The sequence below is a fragment of the Genypterus blacodes genome, unplaced genomic scaffold (genome assembly GCF_046128005.1).
Source record: "Genypterus blacodes isolate CSIRO-AG114 ecotype Tasmania unplaced genomic scaffold, CSIRO-AGI_Gbla_v1 ptg000145l_1, whole genome shotgun sequence".
NCBI classification, from domain to species: Eukaryota; Metazoa; Chordata; class Actinopteri; order Ophidiiformes; family Ophidiidae; genus Genypterus; species Genypterus blacodes.
This window is the reverse complement of record NW_027466947.1, coordinates 315-24,341: the sequence shown is the minus strand read 5'-3', so window position 1 is coordinate 24,341 and position 24,027 is coordinate 315. Positions and strand designations below refer to the sequence as shown.

Genomic DNA, 24,027 nt, shown 5'->3' with positions numbered 1-24,027 from the left:
CTGCATCCCTACAAGCCAGCAGGAAGTCAAGATCACTCAAATGCAATGACGTCAAGGTTTTAATTGTATTATGAAACTTAGTTGTGATAAGAGTCCCTTTCAATTTGAGTATCTGGTACGAAGTGTTTGTGAATGCCTGTATGATGTATACTGGATGGCGTGTAACAAGAATCCCTCCACTTGGTGGCGCTGTGAGCTCAAACGTTTGACAGTACCGACAGTTCACAAACACACACACACACACTGCACCTCTCACGCCTGGAATGAACTTAAAAAGTGAACATAAAAAATATATATCTCAATCTCACCTCCCAACTTACACCTTGGAATTCATTCTGATATCACAGATTGGAGTTGAAGGTTAAATTCACACATTATCTTGTTTCAGCAGTTCTAATGTACACCTTTGTTGGTTTGAGCAGAGATGCAGTTGACGCAGAGGCACAAAAGAGGAATGAATGACTTGTGACTTGTATATCAGGGCTGTACATTTCATGGTTATTGTTCTATTATATTGTTCTACTGATCCCCAACATAGAGTGAGAGGTAAACTGACTCCATCACACACAGAGGGGAGATTCTGTGACTACATGGAACTAAACTGGTATCATCTGTGCCCTAAAAAGCAAAAAGCAAAAAGCAAAAAGCAGTGGTGGTGGTTTGAAGCTGGAACAAACACTTCAGGTAATCAGAGGTGCATGAAGACAAAGTGTATCACTTAGCGGGTAATTAAGACATTATCGGTTAAAACACAGCGATCACAACTCGTCCTGTTGATGTGTGGAGGTGTGTGTGTGTGTGTATGTCATTATGATACACAGTGTTACTCCGGCTTGGGCTGCAGCTTGTTCTTCTCCGGCTGGAAGAAGTTTTCAATGATGGCGTCGACCAATCTGTCCAGTTCCTTCTGCAGGTGTGCCACATCGCTGAGAGGGGGAGAGAACACACGGAGTCAGAAAAGTAAATATGACAGAATGAAACAAGAGGGGGGAGGGGGGCTCTCCTGGTCTCCTGGTCCCTGTTCTTGTACCTGTCTCCAGGTGCAGCACAGAGCTCGGTGTAATATTTGAGTTTGGGCTCTGTGCCACTGGTTCTTATGGTGGCCACACCCCCGTTGGAGAAGTTAAAGGTGATCATCTGGCTGGATTTGGATGTGGGCAGAACCTGTGGGATGAGAGGAGAGGGAAGATGAAAGGGCAGAGTGACATCATACACACACATTTGGCACATGAAGAAAGAAACTGTTTTTCGAATCGTGAGGGGAATTTTCTTGAATGAACTGCTCCACTGTCAGATACACATAAAGATATAAAAAAGGGACATCTATGCTCTTTTTCTTCTTATTCTGTCTCTATTCGGTCTCTATACTGAAATCTTTTTAATGAATTAAGAGAAGAAACACAGATTTAGGTTTTTCTTATAAAGCGGTACTGTCTCTTTAAGTCTGCCTATTGAAACGCCACCTCTGTTCCCATTGGACGGTTGCGTCAGACCTGATGCTTGCAACACCCTAAGGACTGTGACCTATAGATCCTGTGACTACACACTCGCTCATTAGCAACACACCCCATGCTGGTGTCTAACCAGGTGTGTGTGCAGGTGCAGTCAAACAGGTTACATGTTGTTGTTGTTGTGGATGCATTTCTATAGACATGGACCTCATGACACTATAAAGATGTGGGAAATGAGTGTTGCATTACTCTGTGTGTGTGTGTGTGTGTGTGTGTGTGTGTGTGTGTGTGTGTGTGTGTGTGTGTGTGTCCGGGCAGCCCTTACAGCCTTGTTGTCGGGCTGGTTGCTATCGTAGCCGGTGGTCAGGTCTCGGACAGTAGAGACGGAAAAGCCTCCACAGTCAGTGGGGTAAGATCCCTTCTGGTCGCCGTAGTTACGCAGGCGCTCAAACAGGCTGCGGATCACAGCCTGGTCGTGGCAGATGAAGTAAGAGTTCTTGCTGATGTGGTAGCCGTACCTGTAAAATTATTAGCCATCCGATACGGGTATGAGATAAAAAATATAGCGGAAAACTGTTTTTACGAGCTGAAAATAACTGCTTGGTGTGTGTGTGTGTGTGTGTGTGTGTCTCTCTCACTGTTCATAGACGGCGGTGAGTTGTTTGGAGAGGCTGGTGTCTTTGGTGGCCAGATAGGAAATCATCTCCCCGGCTATGGCAGCGCCACTCACTCCATCTTTGTCCAATACAAAGGGACTACACATATACCCTACAGAACACACACACACACACACCCTTTCACTACTACATCTTCTCTGTTGGTGACGCTCTTGTCCTGCTGCAGACACTTCTTGACACACTAACTGTCCATGTGAAAGGTTCACACTTCCAATCAAGGCGTCATAATCATTTTGCATGGGAACGAACAAAACTATGTGACACTGTGTCTGTGTGTGTGTGTGTGTGTGTGTGTGTGTGTGTGTGTGTGTCTGTGCACATGAATGATATTAACCCCAAATGGCCTTTAAACAGTGTGATTAGTGTGAGCACAAGCACAGCACAAAAACCAAGGATCACTCTTGAAACATGTCTGCTCTTTGCAAACATTAACTCGTGTATTTGCTGCTAAATAGTGAGTTTACAGGTAAAGAAGTGAGCTGAGGTGAATACAGCCAGCAGGTCTGACTTCAGGCTGGAAATCAAATGACTGTGGCTTTGTTCTCATGGTAATAGGAACAGAATTGAACCCCAGCGTAATTCTTGAATGAAAGGCGCCTTTGGTGAAACACGATCTTCAAGACCTCTGCATCCTCAAATAGTGTTAGAATAGTGTGTGTGTGTGTGTGTGTGCGTGTACCTATTGCCTCCTCAAAGGCAAACAGAACAGTCTTGCCCTTGTTCAACAGATCTCTGGCTCTGTTTCCCATCCACTTGAATCCTGTCAGTGTTTCCTGTCCAAACAAAAGCATAAATAAAGCAAAACTGTAGATTGAAGACATCCGGAAAAGAGGATTTTATATAATCAAATGATGAATTGCGTTGTTAATATGTGTCCCGTTCTCCGGTCCTCCCTCCCTCCGTGTTTTCCTCGATGCATGTTACCTCAAAGTGGAATCCTTCCTTGACGGCAATGGCTCGCAGGATCTTGGATGAGACGGTGCTCGACAGCATGTAGAGGTTTTTGACGGCGGCGGCTTCGGGGTTTTGATTCTTCCAGCAGCGAAACATCCACCAGCCGAGCAACGCGCCCAACTCGTTACCGCTGAACACACGCCACTGCCCACTGACACACACACACACACACACACACACACACAGAGGAAAAGACGGTGATGTCATCTAGTATTTACAATGAACCTTCAGCCTCATGTTCAGCTCGCTTACAAGCAAGAAGATGAGACAAGACTCTTCATAACTGGCCCATTTTATACCAGTGTTTCATGGTAAATTAGTGTTATATTATTACAGCATTCATTCATACATCACACACACACACACACACACACACACCTCTTCTGTTTCTCAGCAATGGCCAATCGATCTGCATCAGGGTCGTTAGCCAGCACCACAGAGGCCCCCTTCCTCTCTGCCAGGGCAAATGATAGCGTCTGCAAAACACACACACACACATACATGACACACACACGACACACAGAATCTGAACACAACCTTAACCTGCATGTGTGTGTGTGTGTGCGTGCGTGCGTGCGTGCATACCAGGACTCCCTCTCCCTCCTCAGGGTTGGGATATTTGACGGTAGGGAATTCAGGGTCTGGATCCTTCTGTTCCTCAACGGCGTACGGAGGCTGAAGGTCAAAGGTCTTAAAGGCCTCCTGGACAAATGTGTGGCCGACGCCGTGCACAGACGTGTGGACAATCTTCACCTCCGAACTCTTGTTTATCTCCCTGTGGTACAAGAAGAGGAGGTGGACTTCTTTTCTTTTCTTTTCACGTGTGTGTGTGTGTGTGTGTGTGTGTGTGTGTGTGTGTGTGTGTGTGTGTGTGTGTGTGTGTGTGTGTGTGTGTGTGTGTGTGTGTGTGTGTGTGCGTGCGCGTGTGTGAGGTTTACGTCTAACACAGGTAAACTTGTTGATGTTAAAGTGTGTGTAAGGTCTGGAGCACCTGTGATGACAGTGTGTCTGGATGGCTTTGAAGTATTCCGTGTAGGTGTCCTGGTAGGGGTCTTTCAGCAAGGGGCTCTTCAGGGCCTCCTCCGTGTTCCAGGACTGTGGCCAAGGCTCCAGGTTCTCCTCTATGGCCTTGGCGATGCCTTTGTCGTGAGGGGAGATGATTTGGGCGCCGTTCTCCCAGTAGACCTGAGACAGAGACGGAGCAGCAGAAGAACAATGACAGAGAATAATGGAGGAAAGACACAAACCCTGGAGGAAGTACAGGACATCAAAGACATAACCCGGACCGACCTGTTTGTGTGACACTTAAGTAAACACATTGAGTGTTCGTGTGACTTTTAAATCAGTAAGCCGTCCCTAATGCAGAGTAAACTGTGTTACCTTGTACCCGTTGTCCTCTTTGGGGTTGTGTGAGGCCGTCACCATGATACCAGCACAGAGGCTCAGGTGGGACACTGTGAAAGGCTGCAGGGAACAGGAGACACACACTCACAATCGGCACCATTTAATCGACAATAAAGAGGCTGCAAAGATTTGTTTGACCAAACTCCAATGAAACCATGAGAGAATGTGTCCCTTAGCTTTATGACTGACTTGTATAATAGGAAAGCACGTATGGACACAAGGTCATGACTGTTGACTGAAGGTTTGAAACTTGGTATATGCCTGTGAATTGTGGGTGTGTTATGCAACATGCAGTGTCCTCGGTTAGTGCTTAGTCAGTGGAATTTGCCCTGCAGGTGCGGTTTAAACAGTTTAACAATGCTTACCACAAATGGTGTAGGGGTGATGTCAGAGAAGAGGTGGACAGGAACTCCTCGGCTGATGAACACAGCTGCAGCCAGGCTGGCAAAACGCCTGCTGCCTCCTCCGCTGGCAGGGTGGGCCCGGGCGTCGTATCCAACCACCACCCCTCGCTCCTTAAGGTCACCGAAACACTCCTCCAAGTAATGACAGAACCCCTGGGAGGAAGAGACGGAAACATGTTGGGTAAAGACCAGAGAGAGAGCTGAAAGAAGAGGAAGTGGTCAAGGGAAGGAAGCGAGTAGTGGTTGCAGTGGAGATATATGCTCAACTGCTCCAAACTGGCAGAAAGCTTCATTCCTTTGTGTGTGTGTGTGGTCGTAGTTGATCGGACATCTAACCTGTGTGGTCTGGATGATGGTGAGGTCATTCATGCAGGACGTGCCAGGACCCATGGGTGCCCTCAGGCCTGCGGTGCCAAACTCCATCCTGGAGGAGAAACATTTCTGCAGCGCATCCAACGACCCCTCCTTTACCAGATTCTGCACCAGAGACACTGTCTTGGGGTTCTGGGGGAGAAGAAACACACATACACGCCTTTTGTCAGGGTCACATCTCATGTAATGCAGCACTTATAACACCTTCATCATTTGTAACGGTTGGTCCCGGATGCTCGGCCCCTGGTCACAATCAATAAGCAGACATAAGTGGGTCCACATGGTTGACCTGGACTATTCCACATGCTGGCCTGAGATAATGATGTTAAACTAACTAATGAATGTGATTTCCGTCTCCACTGTGGCCTTATTGGAGACATCCCACCTCCTGAGTGACTCTGATTAAGCTGGGCAGAGGGACAGATGCGTGCTGCTATGATTACATCACTGACTGAATGTTTCTATGGGAAAATGCATACACAGGTGCAGTCTAGCATCATGTATTTACAAAACAAACTGGAAAAAAGTGTTTATATCGCCACTGCAGGCCCACTCTCGTCCATAACCGGAACTTAGCGCAGTGCCGGTCTAACTCTAAGGTGAGCGCATACTGGTTTCGTTTTAGTCGCCCTACTCACATTGGAATTATAAAATAGTTATAAAATTCTCAAACACACAGCTCCACCACTTATATATGCTCCACGATCCTCAATGGGGGTCACGGCCCCGCTAAGTCACCGTTTTATTGACCACTTTACCGCCGATTATGACGTCCAACCGCATTTGGTAAGGAAACAGTACATGAAGCTAGCTTAGTCCCCCGCCGGCGCTCACCTTGTCAAACTCCAGCCATTGGCGGACAGCCTCGTCCAGCTTGATGTCACCGGTTGAGGGCAAACCCTTGTCCATTTTGCTCCTTTTCCCGAGTCCAGAGCTCACACGCTACGGTCATGCGAAGTGGAGGCTGGCTGACAGTGACGCTCTGCTGCGCTGCATGAAACTGAATGTAACACACAGGCACGGGGCTGAGGGGCGGAGGGGCGGGGAGCTCTCCGCCGACCACGACGAGGGGCGGGGCGACGTAAAGGCGCGGGGTGACGTAAACGCGTCACGAGTTTTTGGCCCGGTGCCTTCAAGTGTCGCCGCGAAAGTGGTAAAACAAACAACTTTAGACTGTTCGAGGACAAGGATGAATGAAATGTTCATGTAATTAAAAGTGCATCACCGTGATTACCGTGGCGATGTTACAGTAGCAGCTTAAAGGAAAACATTAAAAAACGTGTAATGCATTTATTATCAAATGAAGTCGGATATGTTATGTTTTTTTAGTTTTAAACATTTTTATTAAAGAAAGCTTTTGACCGCATTGGAACAGGGGCAACAGCAGAAGGCCACAGTCGTCGAAGGTTGTGCAGAAATGAACCAGTAGAGTGGACGCAGAGTTCTGGATGACATCGTAGGTACAGTTTTTACAGAATGACATCATACAACCATGCAGGCAGCTACAGATGGCTGTAAATAGATTTATTTATTTTTTAAAGGGGAGAGATATGAGAGAGAGCGAAGTAAAACTAAACGGGAAGAAATCCCACCCAAAGACCCAACCCACCCCCCACACCAACAATCACACAACCCCACATTCACACACCACATCCTGGTCTGCCTCGAATAAAGAAACTTTTTGGTGCTCGGGTTTCCAGTCATTGGTCTGGTATAGCCTGGTGATGAGTGAAGTAAATGGTTGCCATTTTTGATTGAACTTATCAGTGTCATCACTGTTCGTCACTGCTTTAAAATCAATCAAAACAGTAATAATACACCTGAAGATGAAAATCTTTGCCACCCCTTCAAGATCTGTGTGAAAGAATAGGCCATGGAGTGGCTGGAACCATAGGATTTTTAATACATCATCTATTCTACAAGAATCATACAGAAGAGCGTGTAATGTGAACATACCTACATAAATTATACAGGAGAGGATGCAAAAGTTAAAAGCTATTCAACAAACTTGTGAGACCAGTTGATGAAATGAATCCCACACTGGATGTAATTGGTTTTGCTCCCTGAATCACAGATGTTATAACCTTAATGCTGATCGGATTTTCATCATTCTTAGGTAGGACTAAGGTTACTCATATTCATGTTAAAGAATAGAGCTTCTCCAAAAACTGACAGCTATAACAATAAGGCAAATGGATGTTTAAAAGTTAATACTGTCCAGGATGCATATTATTGATAGATATCAATATCAGATGAAAACCAATGTGGTTACAATCTTTATAACTGTATCAAGCATTAGTGACAGAGGTATTCATGTTCATTTATTTAGATATATTTAGACAAATTCATTAAGTGAGACTAAAAATCACAACCATCTGGTTCCAAAAGAAAACAAAGCAGCAGTCATTTCAAAATGAGATCTGAGTTCAGAGCGGAGGCACTGGGGAATCGTCTCAAACATGACCTGTGCAGGAGCTAGTGTCACAGCGGGAGATGGCAGAATAAAATGACAATAACACAATTATTTTCACTGTCATATTTTAAATAATCTATTGTAAACATTGCTGATTGGCGTATGTACAGAGTTTGCTTTCTCTTAAAGGATGAACAGTGATGTAACTCTGAAATGTTAGATTGTTACAGACATCATTTGACTCCCAAACCGTCCAGGCAGTAGGAGTAAGCTGTAGTTCCAACGGTGACCACAGGATGGCACTACAGAAAGACAGTTTGGAGCCGTACAGCGTACATGAACGCAGATACATTTGTTCATCCACACTAACACCCAAATACACACACACACGCACACACTGCACACATGAATGCTAACTCTTGCGTCTCCTCTGCTTGATGGTAAACAGGTTCTCGTCTGTGGGGTACTTCTCCGCGGCAGCTTTTTGTCCTGGCTTTTGGTTTCGATTTCTCTTCCCCTTCCTCTTCTTCTGATCTGAAGGTAGGACCCGTGCCGGCCCTTTCCCCGGACCAAACACACATCCCCGTTTGTTGCCGCCTCCCACTTCTCCGCGCTGCTTTGGAGGGTTGCCCTTCATCTTCCGCTTCTTGTTCAGGAGCGTGTTCCCTGCTTTGGCCCTACCTCTGGGAAAGTCCGCTGCTTCGTCCATGACTAGTTTTGCCTGCGGCGGCCGGTCCTTCTTGGTGGGCACGGGTCTCTTGGGTTTCCATGGTTTCGCTGAACCGTGGCTTTCCTGTTTGTGCCATTTGGCCTTATTCCCTTTGGGCATTTTTGGAGTGGAGTCGTCGTCTCTGAATATGATGTGGCTCGGGCCGGCTTTGTTGTGGTTGGGGGTGTGAGGAGAGTGATGGTTCGGTCGGTCGTTGACCTTCCGTTTCTTCTTCGCTGGTCCTGGTGTGACAGCGGCCTGAGAGCTATTTGGGAATAAGCCATTCTCCTTCAAATCTGGGAGGAGTAACAAAGGAGATGTGTCAAAAAGACATGAAACGCTTTCAAACCTGCTCTGTTTACATCTTTACCTTGTAATTTATGATACAAAATACACAACACAGGAGTGACGCCTGCATTGCATGTTTCCTGTGTGTGTGTGTGTATGTATATGTGACCTACCTTTAACCTTGAACTTTAGCCTGTGCTGTCTGCGCTTGATGTCCTCCATAGTGTCGTAATGGTTGATGAACGGGGTGCTGGGATAGGTTCCATTAAACATCCTCTTCTGACTGCACGACTGAGGGGAAAGAACACAAACACGTGAAGACAAAGCTGACACGCAAACAAACTTCATTACACAGCGTCACATGTCAAAGCTCGCTTGAAGTCAACTGGCAATGCTGGAAACTCATGGCACAGTTTGTTTAGTGAGTGAGTTTGTGAGTGAGTGAGTGAGTGAGTGAGTGAGTGAAGGAGTGAGAGAGAGAAAGAGACTCACATGGCCAAAGTGTCCATTCCTGGAGCAGTTGTAACACTGAGCAGGTGTTTGGTCCGACTCGCCCACTTCCTGCCAACGAGGAGGCCCCAGCTTCGTCTGAGAGTAGAGAGGGAGGGAGAGAGAGAGAGAGAGAGAGAGCGAGAGAGAGGGAGAGGGAGAGGGAGAGGGAGAGGGAGAGAGAGGGAGAGGGAGAGGGAGAGAGAGAGAGAGCATTCAAAGCTTATTAGAATACAGGAATAATCTTACCAATGTGAGAAATGTCCCCCCCATGTCCTTTTAAACACAGTGGGTAAAGAAGAGCAGTGTAACATTGCAGCTCTCCCCTCTTCTCCCCCATCATTCCCATGCTTCCTATTGATACGGGTGTGTGTGTATTGTGTGGTGAATATGAGCGATGATAGAAAGCAGCGATTACTCCGGCTACAGTTAGAGGCCTGTAATGACCCTGTATGATAAGTAAGTGAATGATTGTGTGTGTGTGTGTGTGTGTGTGTGTGTGTGTGTGTGTGTGTGTGTGTGTTGGACACGGGGTCCCGTCCCCTATGGGCCGGCGTTCTGAAAGCCTTCCACGCTCCAGCGCCCCCAGCAAATATACACTGATAAAGAGGGAGAGAGAGAGAGGGGGGGGGGAGAGAGGGAGAGAGAGAGCGAGCAAGACAGAGCGAGCGAGGAGACACAGGCATAGTGCATTTACTGCTAATGTCACACACACACCTAATGTAATTCTTTTACACAAACACACACTTTCACTTGGAGACATGCACACGCACAAAGCTGCACACACACACCTACACACCTCTAATGTCTCATCTAAGGCCCCCCCCCCCGCCCCTCACCCCTGATTCCAAGATTACAAATCATTTGTGCGGCGCGTCATTTCTTAAACATAGCTCAGCTAACCTCCTCTCCCTTTTCTTCTCCTCTCCCTCGCTCCCGCGTCCCCTCTCCTCTCCTCCGCACACACCCCCTCCATCCCCACATCGACCCCTCACACTTGTTTTCTCCCCTCCCTCTCTCCCTCTCTCTTTTCCGCTTGAGTAGTTTTGCGGCAGAAAGGATGAATGCTATTAGAGCGTCGCGTCATTATCGGGTCAGGCCGGCAGGGCCCATCTCCATCACAAAGGCCAGGAGATCACAGACCTCTCTCACACACACGCACACGCACACACACACACACTCACACGCACCCTAAGGAGATCAGAGTCCCCGTCTCACCCCCACCTCCACCCTTCCTACTCTTCCCATTCATCTCTCATGTAAATTGGCTGTAGGTCTCTCTCCCTCCCTCTCCCTCTCTCGCTCTCCCTCTCTCTCTCTGACCTTGGGCTCATGTTATCTCACTACACTCCGATCCAGCACATAGGAAGCATGAATGACACCAAGAGAGAAAAAAAGAAGAAATGAAATCCCCTCCTCTTCTCCCATCAACCTGGGATAGCAGTCTGAAACCTGGAGTGAATGTGTGTGTGTGTGTGTGTGTGTGTGCGTGAGAGCTTGTCTGCCTCATACAATATTAATTAACTGGATGAGCCTTCATCCCTCTCTCATTCCCCCTCTCTGTTTTCATCACGCAGCTCCTATCAGAGGCATCTAAATAGCTAAGGGAGTGCAGACCTGAGGGAAATAGCAGTTCAGTCTCTTTCCTTTTTTTCTCTCAGGGGTTTGGATTCTTACTTAAGGTTTATAATGAACGCTCCCGTCTTTCACAGAGCCCGTCAGCACTCACTGGGTTCAGCTTTTGCTTTAAAACTGGGAATATAGGTCTAACGTCCCGAGGTCATGGCCCAGGTCTGCATTTCTGTGATTTCTAGCTGCGTTTCCTATTTCATCAGTCTGACATCAGTCTTTGAGGTCTGGGCGTCAGTCACAGTGTTGACATGCGTCCAAGAGTTGTTGCTAGGGCGCTCAAGCTTTACATCTTTGCTTCTCCTACTCCTATTTTGAGGGTTGATGTCGACAAGCACATGTGTGTGTGATCAGCTGTAGCTTAGCTGCTGACTGCACGATGCCTCCAGGCGGCCTGGTGTGTGTGTGTGCGGTGTGAGGCCGATGTGAGGGCGATACGGACATGAAGAGCTTCTGGAGCTGCTCACACACACTTTGCCAGTCAGACAAAAACAGATGACTGAAGCTGGAAAGAGGACTGGTGGGTTTATAGAGAGAGAGAGAGAGAGTGTGTGTGTGTGTGTGTGTGTGTGTGTGTGTGTGGGGGGGGGTGAGAGGGTCCTAAGGGCTTCGCTGTGTGGCCACAGACAACCAGTCATCCGTGGCCTCTCACGCATGCACACAGACACGATTTCAAACACACACACACGCAAACACGCACACTAACACACACAACCATGTTTTCCCACAGTTGTCCCCATACATTCACTGTCTCTCCTAAGCCCCGCTCTCCTCTGCTCCTTGCCTTAGCTGCTGTTGGCAAAGCCGTGTTAATCCTTCGGCCAACACAAAGCTCAGACTGTTACAGACTACAATCTGAAGGAACACACACACACACACACACACACACACACACACACACACACACACACACACACACACACACACACACACACACACACACTACTAAGAGTTATCAAACGCAATCCGGGGAGCAAACAGGCCTGTGTGTGTGGTGTGTTGTGTCTGTGTGTGTGTGTGGAGAGGGGGTGGGCCCAGGTGGGAGCGTGGGGGCTGGGGCCAGCGGCGGCGGCGGCGGCGTTTTACATATGTCATTGCAGCGGTGGGGAGAGGTTTGCATATGTTACTGCGCCCACAGGGGGAAACACTCTGCATGCTTTTATCATAGGAAACAGCCTCGTAACACAACACCAGACCGCTGTGCTCGCACTAAAACAAACACATCCCTGAGGTGCGTGTGTGTGTGTATGCTGTCAGTGTGTACATATGAAGGGAACAAGCCGTGTTAATAACAGCACACGCCATTTATAGTAGCTTTAGGTGAAACGGCTCGTTCTCTTTCCTCTCATGTGGGAGCTTCTTCACTTTATGCTCGATGTAAACATGACAAATGAATGATCCTCAAACAGAATGAGCAGACACACACACACACACACACACACACACACACACATTCATGATAAGACTCCTGAGGTGAAGGTGTGTGTGCGGGGAGGTGTCAGCTATGGCGGAGGAGGTCGGCCACCTCCAAAATTACCCAGATGTGCTTCCTGCCCCCTTTGTGTCTGCCACTTCACAAAGACTCAGACCAGATCCCTCAGCCTGCGCCCGGGCAGGACTCGTACTCGCACACACGCCGTCACTCCCCCCAGGTTCTTCCTATCTCTCAGTATCTCTCACTCAATCAGTGTGAAAACAATCAGGCGGAGACTTGATTTTCTATTTGGAGAGAGAGAGAGAGAGAGAGAGAGAGAGAGAGAGAGAGAGAGAGAGAGAGAGAGAGAGAGAGAGAGAGAGAGAAGAGAGAGAGAGAGAGAGAGAGAGAGAGAGAGAGAGAGAGAGAGAGAGAGAGAGAGAGAGAGAGAGAGAGAGAGAGAGAGAGAGAGAGAGAGAGAGAGAGCTCCTGGAATGTGACAATAATGTGATGCGGGGGCGAGCGACGGTGGGCTGGAGAAACCTCCGTGTCACAGTAGTGAGTGGAGGTAATCCGGTCACGGCGTGGACGGAGGAACAGAGGATACAAGATAATCTATTCAAATCTCACTCCGGCCCGTTCAGCGTCCGCTCGCCGCTCGGCCCGCTCGGCTCAGAGGCTCGGTTCTGTCCCAGTTAGGACAGAGGGGACGCATGTGGACGGAATAAACTGCATACAGATGGAGCCGGTCGCTCGTGGCCCCGGTCAGGATGTTAAACCCCAATTCTACACCTCAGCCAACCGCCCACACACACACACACACACACACACACACGCAGAAAACACACTCCAGGATACACACAATGCCATCGACGCCATCCAGCTAAGCGTAGAGGGACAGAGCACTGCAAAGCCTGCAAGACCTCTGATAACACTGTGCTTACGTGTGTGTGTGTGTGTGTGTGTGTGTGTGTGTGTGTGTGTGTGTGTGTGTGTGTGTGTGTGTGTGTGTGTGTGTTGTGCGTGCGTGTTTGTGTGTGTGTTTCTACATGCCTATAGTTCTGTATGTGCTGTACATCCAGCAGTGAATGTAAAGAATAAACACAATAAAGGTCTGATCAGTGGACGTTTCTCTGTATTTTCAGACAGACGTGAGAACACAACAACAGAACGCACGTCTGGTACACACGGCCTTTTAGTCACCACACTTCTCCCTCCTATAAGTAATTAGGATAACAGTACAATGCTCTCATTCGCCCTGGGTCGGTAAAAGAAGAAGAAGAAGAACCCATTTCCTTTCCGAAGCGTGTGCTCCCTGCTGAGCTGTCAGTGTTTCAGTCGGCTGTAAAATAGAGCCGGGAGCCTTTTGACACGGCAGAGGTGAGAACACTGTGCGGCCCGGCGCTGTACAATGATGAGACAGCAAAAAAAAAACACAGCCCAGTTGAATGGACGTGGATTTAAAAGGGTTCTTTTTTTCTGTGCCGTCTGAATTGGACACATTCTCCGGCGGGGGAGAGAGAATAAGAACGACGGGCGGCGGGGAAGGAAAGAACTGGAAGAGGACTAAAAGGTCAAAACTCCAAAACGCATCGCTCGTGTTCAGCAGAAAGAACAAAAGGCTGAAGGACGCCGTTCATTGTTACTATTGGAAGAAATAAAAGTATGAATGTGATCGTAAGTGAGGGTGGGCGGAGACATGAAGAACTCCTTTCTCTCTTAATCCCACAAAAACCTGGCTGGCTTTAATCCTCACGTTGATATTAGAGCCTCACTCTGACAGACGAGCACTTTGCACTTCTTTCTCTTTCACAGATGTACTCCACACTGTGTAACATTGTTTATGTATATATCTTTGAATCTATACAATGTGGTTTTAGTTCATTTTGGCTTTTATTGTTCTTGTCGCTGGGTTTTTACACAAATCAATTATATACATTTATGTGACGATGCTTACAACATGGATGAAGAGGCGACTTCTTAAATATATGAACTAAAATCCTTTTTTATGCCGGCACAATAATGCAGAGAACAGAAAGTGGACACACACACACACACACAAACACTCCACTATCAGACAGACCTGAATCTCCTCCATTCCCCCCCTGCAGTGTCATTTCCTGTCCACAGCATGGCGCTCTAAGTCCACAGAGCTCACTGAGACGGTCAGACTAACTCCTCACACAGGGTTTTACTTACATGTCTGACATTAGACTGTGAGGAAACACAATGAAACACGTTTGTCACCGTTATTAAAGTGTATTAAAACTTGTTGAAAGCAGACGGCTCCGGTCTAAATTGACTCTGCGGGGGAAACGACATTTAGACTTTAAACTTGGCCTGGTACAGTTTGGTGTGTGATGTCATACCCTTCATTTAAAGAACTGTATTCTTTTATATTTAAATATAAAGCCGGCTGTGCGTACAACTCGAGCGCTGCAACCGCGGCTTATGTAGCTGTTGTTACCCTGGAGACAATGAAGGAACAAAATGTACCAGACACACACACACGTCATGTTTACTTCCGAAGCTACATTTTAGAATTTGATCACATCTCACATCCGGTCTATTAAAATCTTTGGTCTTCTTCTAATTTATTCTCTTGATATAATTTCCATGCATTCAAACCTGAATTGTGATTTTAGATTCAGCTCGGCCTTAATGAGACACGCTGAATCACTGACACACACACACACACACACACACACACACACACAATATTTACACTATTGGATCAAACAGGATCGGTATAAAGAAGTCACACAGATGCGTCGGTTTAACTCTAAAAATAGAGCTGGTCAGGATTTCAGGAAATGAAGCAAAGACTCAAAGTGCAACAATAAAGGAGACTAAAAAGTGAAGTGACTTATAGCTGTTTCTACATTTGACTGAACTTCACTGATCATCAGCTTTCACAGCTTCTGCATAAATGAGCAAAGGTTTGTTACGGTGACATATTACAGTAGAGTAAGGGTTAATATCAGGGCTGATTAAAGCTCAATTTAAGCTCTGACTGATTGTGGAAGACACAAACAAAGGATTTCACTACTGAAATGACTATTACAACACGATCTATTCAATTAAAATGATGTGCTGAGTATAGAGGACAAATGTATTCACTTGAGAGAGAGAGAGAGAGAGATGTCCTCCATTATATCCTGTCTTTAGGGAAAGAACAGGATATAATGGGAGAATATTCCTGACCCCAGGATAAAAAAGAGATTGAATCTTGAGCAGAAAAAGAGAAAGTGAGACAGAAAGGAGGAAGAAGTTGAATGGAAGGAGAGCAGAGAGGGAGACAGGGGGACAGCAAATAGAGTTTAAGGAGAGGAGCTCACATGACAACATCTCACACACACACACTAATACACACACACACACACCTATAGCGCCTATCTCCAGGGAAGAGATCGATACACACACTGATACCACCCTGAGGAGAGAATCCGCTCGATAGACACACACACACACACACACACACACACACACACACGCGCGCTTCCGTGGGCAGAGAGGGGAGGATCAATAAACACACATACAGGTGTCACTGCTACTATCTAAAGAGAGGCCAATCAATGCTCACACACAGATATACCTGCACCAATCAGTCTGCTCAGCGCTCACACTCACTCTCTCTCCTCCCTATTTAATACACTCGCCCTCTTCTCCTCCCTACACATGCACCCACTTTAGAGTCTCATGTCCCCCAGCCTCTCCTCGCTCCCCCATGCCACCATGCTGACCAGGAGGAGGAGGACACGGCGCTGAATCTGGCACAAGGTTATTGATTATGACATCACCCCGCCTCAGACTAACCTACGTTAAAAAAAGCAAATTCCTCACTACAAATATTCTGGCTACGCATGACTGGGGAAGGAAGGAAGGCAGCCGGCGCTTCCAGCTGAGGCCAGGGGGCGGCGCTGTGGAGCTGGCACAAAGGGGTCCCGGCAATATCTAACAGGAGGGAGGGGGGGGGTCCCAGTGATGCATGTGTGTATGCATGCGTGCACACATTTATGCATGATCCTTACACGCATTAATTCAGTGTGTTTACAGACAGCAGGTCGCTGCAGCTCTCACTCCTTCCTCCTCCTCCGTCTGTCCTCCACTGCTGGACTCACATTTCCCTATTTTGATGAATACTTTGCCACTATTAAATTCATCACCAAAAACACACAAAAAAAACATCTGAAACGTAACAAAGTGTGTTTTTTGGTTATTTGGCCTTCTTCTTCTTCTACGCATTCTTTCCACCCTGCGTCCTCTCTGGCTGCTTATCCTGCGCTGGGTTGCGGGGGGCTGTAACCTAGCCAAGCGTTTGGGTTTGGGTTTCACACTGCTCCTCTGACTGGAATTCTAATCCTAAAATAAACAATATGGCATCAAGCTCAGATAGTTCCAGTGCAGCCACAGTGGATTTATAATAACATTTGGAGTTAACATCAGATTTTGGCACCGCTCTCTCTCTCTCTCTCTCGCTCGCTCTCTTTCTCTCTCCGACTGTTTTCAACAAATATTCAACAATCACGAGAAAACGGGTATCTGCATTGATTCTATGTGTGTGTGTGTGTGTGTGTGTGTGTGTGTGTGTGTGGCTCATCCTCATGCATCATTGTGAGGTTCTAGGTTTGACATTTTTACACAACAATGTAAAAATGTCTTCAAGCCTTTTTGAGTCACATAAGCTCAAAACATTGTGTAGAGCTTTTCACTGCATTTACTGCTGTATATATATATTTGTAGAAGTGTGTGTGTGAGTGTGTGTGGCTCCATGTGTGTTGGTTAATGTCTCTTACTTTCTCAGTAAATACCCGCGTGGTTAGTGGTGTGTACTGTGTGGTTTGGAGGAGTTTGTTAGTCGATGGCCAGGTGCAGGCAGACGAGACACACACACACGCGCACGCACACACACACACACACACAGAAGATAAACGGACCCAGTAGACACACAGACATCTCTCTCTCTCACACACACACACTGGTGAGCCAATGGGTGAAGCTACAACTCTCCACCAGCCGTCCCCTCCGCTCCTCATTCACCTCAGACGCTCAGCAGCTCCCACCTCCATAAGCACCCTCCTGTGTGTGTGTGTGTGTGTGTGTACACGCCGTCCAGTTCCCTTTCTGTACTGCATTGTATTCAACCTACACGCCAGCCACCCTGCCTGCATATCTCAGTCAACCAGTCCACTCCAGCATGGCGTCCTTCTGCTGGCCTGCACTGCAGCACCGGCCTCCCATCCGTCCCAATCCCTCCCCTGTCCTCTGCTCCACCTGTCCATCCCAGAGCCACGCCCCCATTCCCCTCGGCCGCCGACGGGATCGGTGGCAGTTTTCCAGCTGCTTGTATGTTCTCCTCATGTCCACGTAGATCCCCCCCTCAAAAGAGATGCAAATCGATGAAGATGTTTCAACAAATTCTGCCTATAAGTATCTTGTTAATAGTGAATTTTGGAGCTCAGTTTGACTGAAGTGCAGTAACTTTACTCTCAGTCAGTCAGATGGAAGATCAGAAAAAGTTTACCAGCTGTCAAAGAGGACAGTGACCGACACGTGTCAAATCAAACAGGAACACTGAGGAAGGAAGGCAGAAGGTTCAACTGTTTCACCATAAAGACATTTATAGAAAACTAAATCTTTTTCAATTCTTGCTCTTCATTTGTAGTTTGGTTGCCTTACAGATAAATAAAGCTCGTGTTGTTCTGCCTGTCTTACCAACGCAGTGTACACATTATAATCCTTCATACCTCTTATCATTTTTATTCTTCCATATCAACATACTTACACACACACACACACACACACACACACACACACACACACACACACACACACACACACAAAAAGGATAAATGGACCCGGTAGCAGGGAGGTCTGACAGAATGCCTTTTCACACCTGGCTGAGCCCAGCGGAAGGTGACAGAGTCACATCTCCCAAAGCGAACCCCCGCACACGCACACGCACACACACACACACACACACACGCGCACGCACAAACACGCACACACACAGGGGAGTTCAGGGTCATAAGCAGCATCATGAATAAAATGAGCCTGTCTTAAACAGAAGGAGCCCTGTGTATGCATGTGTGTAGGTGTGGTGGTGTGTGAGAAGTGTGTGTAGGCCCCTAACCCCCGTGCCAGTTTGGATCTGTAACGACCTTCTGTTCCCAGTGCTTAAATGGCTTAAATACTTCAATTAGACCTGGGTCACAATCCACCACCCGTTAAAGCATGCACACACACACACACACACACACACACACACACAGAAACACACAAAAGGAAACCGAAGAGTCTCTCAGTTTCTTTTATTGTGTCTGTGGTTGTAAGTGAAACGTGGCCTCGCCAAACACACCAGCAACAATTAAACTCAACAGTAAATCTCTCCCTCTCTCTCTCTCTCTCTGTCTCTCTGTCTCTCTGTCTCCCTCTCTTTCTCGCCCGCTCTCTCAAACACAGTGTGAACTCCCTGTGCCTTCCGCTCTCTGTCTTCTTCTCCCCTGGAACTTCAGTGTCCCGCTCCCTCCTCCCTCCTCTTCCTCCCACCGTTGCTCCTGCCGCGCTACCCCAGCGCTAACGATGCTGCCTTTTCATTAGACAGCCCCTGCTAATTAATCTCCATAGAGGAGAGTGACAGACAGACAGACCTCCCCCAACACACACACACACACACACACACACAGTGCACACCAAAGATATATGCAAACAACACACTCTTCCTTCTCGTCCCGCGTGGCGTTGGCAGCCCATTTCATGCTTTATCACGTCTTTTAATTGACAAACAAGCTGCTCTTTTCTCTTAGGCTGAGGTCTATATCACTCAGACGCTCACACACACACACACATACACACACACAAATAGGGAGTCAAGAAAACTATTTGTCTTTTCAGATTTCGGAGAAGCACACTGACATATGGCCCACGCGACTGTCACACACTTTTCAACTCTTTGACACACACAGGCGCGCACACGCACACGCACACGCACACACACACACACACACACACACACCCTTTAATTCTGATACTGTGTTCTTCTACGGGTCGCTTGTCTCTTATTGATTATTTGTTGATCAAGTGGTCACACACAGATTATAATGATGTCATGCGCTGTGTTACAAACACACGATGGCCCTGGGGTTTTGGGGGTTAATGGGCAGTGATCACACTATGAACTCTGACAAGATTTATTATTCAAGTCTGATTTTTTTCCGGGGTGTCTCTCTCATGGATCATCATTGTGTAATAATTACAACTCCATTAATTAAACCTCAGCAACATTTTAATTCTTCCACAATATAATGGAGTATTAATTAATGACATATTTTGGACAATAACATTTAAATTATTCTAATAGTGCAGAGGCAGATTCAGGAGGTGTCTCTGGCTGTGTGTGTGTGTGTGTGTGTGTGTGTGTGTGTGTGGAGCAGTGTGAGCGTGCTGTCGGCTTAGTCTGCGCCTCCACCGCCCATCGCCTTTTTTACATTTGGGCACTTTTTAATTGGGACTCTGAGCAGAACCAGCACATCCAGTGGGATTTGGTTAAATTTGACACTGGGTGTGTCAAAGTTTGAGTTTGAGTTTATTTCTACAAACTTTATTTCTCTACGACACAGAGGTGTTAATGAGTCAATATGGAGATCTGTAAGATTATCCACTTTGCATTTACTTTGCTATCATAATGTCATTATGATGTCATATTCCTGAGCTCATCTTTCCAATGGGTTCCAATCAGGTCAATGCAAAGATAACTCTGCCTAAACTGTTAGCACATTAACCCTTTCATAACATTAACTTACACATTATTATAGGTAGTATGAATAGTTTGCAAAAGCCGAAAATAATTTAAATTTTTTTGATTATTTGACGAATACAGTGTTATAGTCCTTTGGAATCGATCCCATTTCAATACTAAGAGTGAAGTGACATTATCGATAGTTTTAACCCTGCTAACCCTAACCCATCATATTTCCATCATTAAGGGTGAACGGTCTCTACTTAGCACTTTTATCTGAAGTGCTTTACAATACGACTCATACACCCATTCATACACACACTCATACACCCATTCATACACACACTCATACACCCATTCAAACACACACACACTCATACACCGATGGCAGAAACACGCCATGCAATGCACCAAGCAGGAACCTTTCAAACCAGTGAACCTTCCAGTCCCTATATGAGCTCTCTCCCTTCCAGATGGGGGCCACGCCTCCACGTTTCATTGTAGCTCCACATGAGAGCTTATTCAGTTTGAGAGCTTGTGTGCTCATTGTGTAGGGACTGTGTGTGTGTGTGTGTTTGCACGTCTTATGCAGCTTCCTCTTTCAATGTAGTGCATGCTATTTAGACAACAACTCATTCTGCAAAAGAAAACAACCCTAAAGAAATAAACCACGTTGGAGTCGTCTGTACAGAGGGCTGGGAGTCTTGTGTAGTATTTGTCAAACCTCACTCACCGTGTTGTGATACTGTCTCCAGATCTCTGGGCAAGCCTGAGGAGAGAGAGAAAACACTGTGAGCTATAACGCAAAGTCAACAAACACAAACACACACACACACACACACACACACACACACACACACACACACACACACACACACACACACACACATTCACTAGGCCACAAAAAGAATGAACAGGAGAAAAGAGTGGGGAATGAAAATCTCTTAAAAGACACAATCTGTGATAGTGTGTGTGTGTCTCAATTCCGAGTGTGCGATAGAGGAAGAGCAGACACACAATGAGAGAGAAACCATTAAGGGCAATGCTGGGAGTAGTGATTGTTATCACAGGAGGTGAGGGCCAGAGAAACAAGAGACAAAGGGAAGAAGACAGGGAGTGAGACAGAGAAAGTGAGAAGGAGAGTGAGTAAGACAGCAAGAGACACTGATGGACAGACAGAGAGGCAGGAGCAGACGAAGGAGAAGCCAAAGCAGGACACAGAGTTTGTTAGACCATCTCTTTGCCTGCCTCCCTCCCTCGTAAGCCACAATCTCTTCCTCCTCCTTCCTCGCCCTGCTGCCTATTTCAGCTGGGCGTCCCTCCTCTTCTGTAGCCAGCCAGTCAGTCTAACAGTTAGTAAGTGAAGCAGTCAGTCAGTCTGTCTCAGTGTGGCTAAAGCATTATCCCCGGGACTTTGCCACGCTGTTCCTTAAGCGTTGTGACATCCTTCCCCAACCACTGCCACTTCCCACTGGGAAATTGAAAATGCCGCAGTCGCCGCGGGCAACAAGATTTATCTACTTACACACCTACTGAGTGAGAGAGAACGAGGGAGGGAGAGAGAGCGAGAGAGAGAGAAGGAGAGGATAATTCGAGAGGGCTGCATGTTTAGCTTTTCTATTAGATACAGAAAAAAAAAGAGCTTCTCCAGGAAATTGCACGAGATGCAATTTGCAAGACATTCAAAGGTCCATTTCCTCTTAGTGCTCATTCAAATCCTGACCTTTAGAGCCGCATGTAAAGAACGGCAGATAATTTTACTGTACACACATGGACAAATATGAATTTTGATACCCGGAGTTTGCTTGGCTGTATCTTCCTCCACCTCTCATCTCGTCCCCCCCAGCCCCCCCAATCTGCCCCCCCACCCCCGCCGCTCTCTCTCTCTCCCTCTAGACCGCCGGGGTAGTGTGTTGTTGTTGAGGGCGACAGGCGAGGCGAGCGACACACTCGCGCTCCGTCAACCGTCTGTCTTTAATGAGAGACACAGAAAGGCCCAGGGGACAGAGACCTGACTCTCTCTCTCTCTCTCTCTCTCTCTCTCTCTCTCTCTCAAACACACACACACACACACACACACACACACACATCATTTAAGAGTCTAAGAGAAAAAAAAGTTAAGCAATCCAGGAGAAAGGGGGTGATTACAATACCTTTGTTTGGCACTGACAACAAAATGAAAATAAGCAAAAACGAGGGAGCTGGGAAGAAATGTGTGCCATAGAATGAGAGTGAGAGAGAGAGAGAGAATGAGCTGTGTGTGTGTATGTGTGTGTCCTGGTCTCCCCTCTCCCTTTTGTGTTCACCTGGTTACTCATCCATTACACAGAACACAGGACATGACTGACTGACAGAGAGCGAGAAAGAGAGAGAGAGAGAGAGCAAGCAAACGAGAGTGTGTGAGAGAGAGAGAGAGAGAGGGAGAGAGAGAGGGAGAGAGAGAGAGACGGGGGATACACTACATACACACAGGGTTTCCATTCTATGGCATTAGTGTAAATGGGCAGGGTAATGAACGTTGCAGGGGGATAATTGTCATTGATGGTCATTAGATTCACCCTTCAGTGCAAACACACACACACACACACACACACACACACACACACACACACACACACACACACACACACACACACACAGCAGGAATATGCAGCATGGCAGGGACATAACTAAGCTGTAATTGCTGAAGTGTATCAATTAATGTGAACAGCAGCGTGTGCTGACCCCTGGTCACTCACTATTAGTGAGTAAGGAGGTTGGGGGGGGGCCTCACTTTAAGTGTGCACTAGGTTCCTTCCTGTAAACTTCACTTTCACTCGTTGCAGCAGCATACACTCACGTCAAAGAAATGTCCCGTCATGCCGCAGCGGTGGCACTGTTTGTGCCAGTACGCCCTCTCCAGGCACGAGTCGCTCATGTGCCCCGGCAGGCCGCAGTTGTTGCAGTGCCTGTAGGGACACTCGGCAACATGGTGGCCCTGGGTGCCGCAGAGGAAGCAGGGCGACGCTTTCTGCACACACAACACACACAAACACAGAGTCAGACACAATCCAGTCTTGAGTTGGTGGTTGTGTATGTTGTAGACGTGAATGTGGAGCTGACTTTGGGCTCGGGGCAGTTCTTAGACAGATGGCCGTTCTTGCTGCAGTTTCGACACTGGACGTTCTTGTCCGTATAGTATCTGTTTGACAACCGCTGCACTGTCGTCCTCACACCCTTGTCTTTGTTACTGATCTGAGCCTGAAACACACACACACACACACACACACATCCATATGTCAAGTGGAGTAAAGCCAGAGTGAGAATGAGAGTCACACAAACATCTGCAAACAGAACATTTGTTTACGCAGACAGATAAAGGTAAACCTTGCCATAAATAAAGCCGACAGAGAAGTATTTATAAATTCATGTATTATCTCTGAGGGGGTATTTTAGTTCATATTTGCATATAGATAAATCTGCCTCATGACCTCAGATGGTCCCACTTGATAAAGAAGAAGTGCATTGATAAACAGCATCTTCAGACAAGAGCTGCATCTTTAACACGGGAAACTTTTGATGTCATTGTATTAAAAGCCACATAAGATGAATGTGAGTGTGTGTATGAAGTTAACCTACGTCCATGTCTTTGTCACACACCACCCAGCTCTGCTCTTCCTCTTCTTCAACATCTGGCAAGAAAGAGAGGTGGGGGTTAACACAGAAAGAGCCACTAAAATTACACTCAATACAAAAACTCAACCGCACCCCAATTCATTGAAAAATCAATCAATCAATTTATTTTGCTTGTATTTCATTTAAAAAGGCAATGAGAACAATTCCAGATTAAAACCTTCAATTTGGTAAATAGAGAATGTGGTATGATGTAATGTTAGATGAGAGAGTAACTGAAGAACCCTGATCCCTGTGGACAGAGTTTAGTTTCCTGTAAGGGACACACACACACACACACACACACCCGCACACACGCACACACGCAGTCAAACTGACACAGTGGCAGCACAGCACATCTGTATGAGAGTGGCACTAACAGCACCCAGAGGGAGAGCGCTGTATTCTCCTTAGACCTGAGGAACTGTAACTGA

The 24,027-nt window shown here is 46.9% G+C and overlaps 2 protein-coding genes across 2 annotated transcripts; both read right to left on the bottom strand.

Annotated features, from left to right (window-relative positions):
• Nucleotides 1-46: 46 nt before the first annotated feature.
• On the bottom strand, nt 47-6,304 carry pgm2 (phosphoglucomutase 2). Its single transcript, XM_076165469.1, has 13 exons — nt 6,097-6,304; nt 5,227-5,394; nt 4,852-5,043; nt 4,463-4,546; nt 4,074-4,267; nt 3,668-3,857; nt 3,461-3,558; nt 3,053-3,233; nt 2,808-2,901; nt 2,090-2,219; nt 1,777-1,969; nt 1,031-1,164; nt 47-926 (listed from the first exon to the last, which is right to left on the bottom strand). The coding sequence occupies exons 1-13, from the start codon at nt 6,169-6,171 to the stop codon at nt 824-826; spliced, it is 1,836 nt and encodes a 611-aa protein (XP_076021584.1). The 5' UTR covers nt 6,172-6,304; the 3' UTR covers nt 47-823.
• A 549-nt stretch (nt 6,305-6,853) lies between these two features.
• Nucleotides 6,854-23,636, bottom strand: LOC143012376 (zinc finger CCHC domain-containing protein 7-like). Its single transcript, XM_076165464.1, has 7 exons — nt 23,561-23,636; nt 23,045-23,182; nt 22,782-22,952; nt 20,676-20,711; nt 9,165-9,260; nt 8,846-8,963; nt 6,854-8,680 (listed from the first exon to the last, which is right to left on the bottom strand). The coding sequence occupies exons 1-7, from the start codon at nt 23,564-23,566 to the stop codon at nt 8,088-8,090; spliced, it is 1,158 nt and encodes a 385-aa protein (XP_076021579.1). The 5' UTR covers nt 23,567-23,636; the 3' UTR covers nt 6,854-8,087.
• Between the last annotated feature and the right edge of the window lie 391 nt (nt 23,637-24,027).

Bases quoted from the DNA above. Each gene is read 5' to 3' on its own strand.
- pgm2 (XM_076165469.1), bottom strand. From the start codon at position 6,171: ATGGACAAGGGTTTGCCCTCAACCGGTGACATCAAGCTGGACGAGGCT. The intron at 3,559-3,667 runs GTATGCACGCAC...TGTGTTTTGCAG, and splicing joins AGGAGGGAGAGGGAGTCCTG to ACGCTATCATTTGCCCTGGC. The intron at 1,970-2,089 runs GTGAGAGAGACA...ATAATTTTACAG, and splicing joins CTCACCGCCGTCTATGAACA to GTACGGCTACCACATCAGCA.
- LOC143012376 (XM_076165464.1), bottom strand. The intron at 8,964-9,164 runs GTGAGTCTCTTT...CTTTCCCCTCAG, and splicing joins GGAATGGACACTTTGGCCAT to TCGTGCAGTCAGAAGAGGAT. The intron at 8,681-8,845 runs GTAGGTCACATA...TACTCCTCCCAG, and splicing joins GCTAAAGTTCAAGGTTAAAG to ATTTGAAGGAGAATGGCTTA.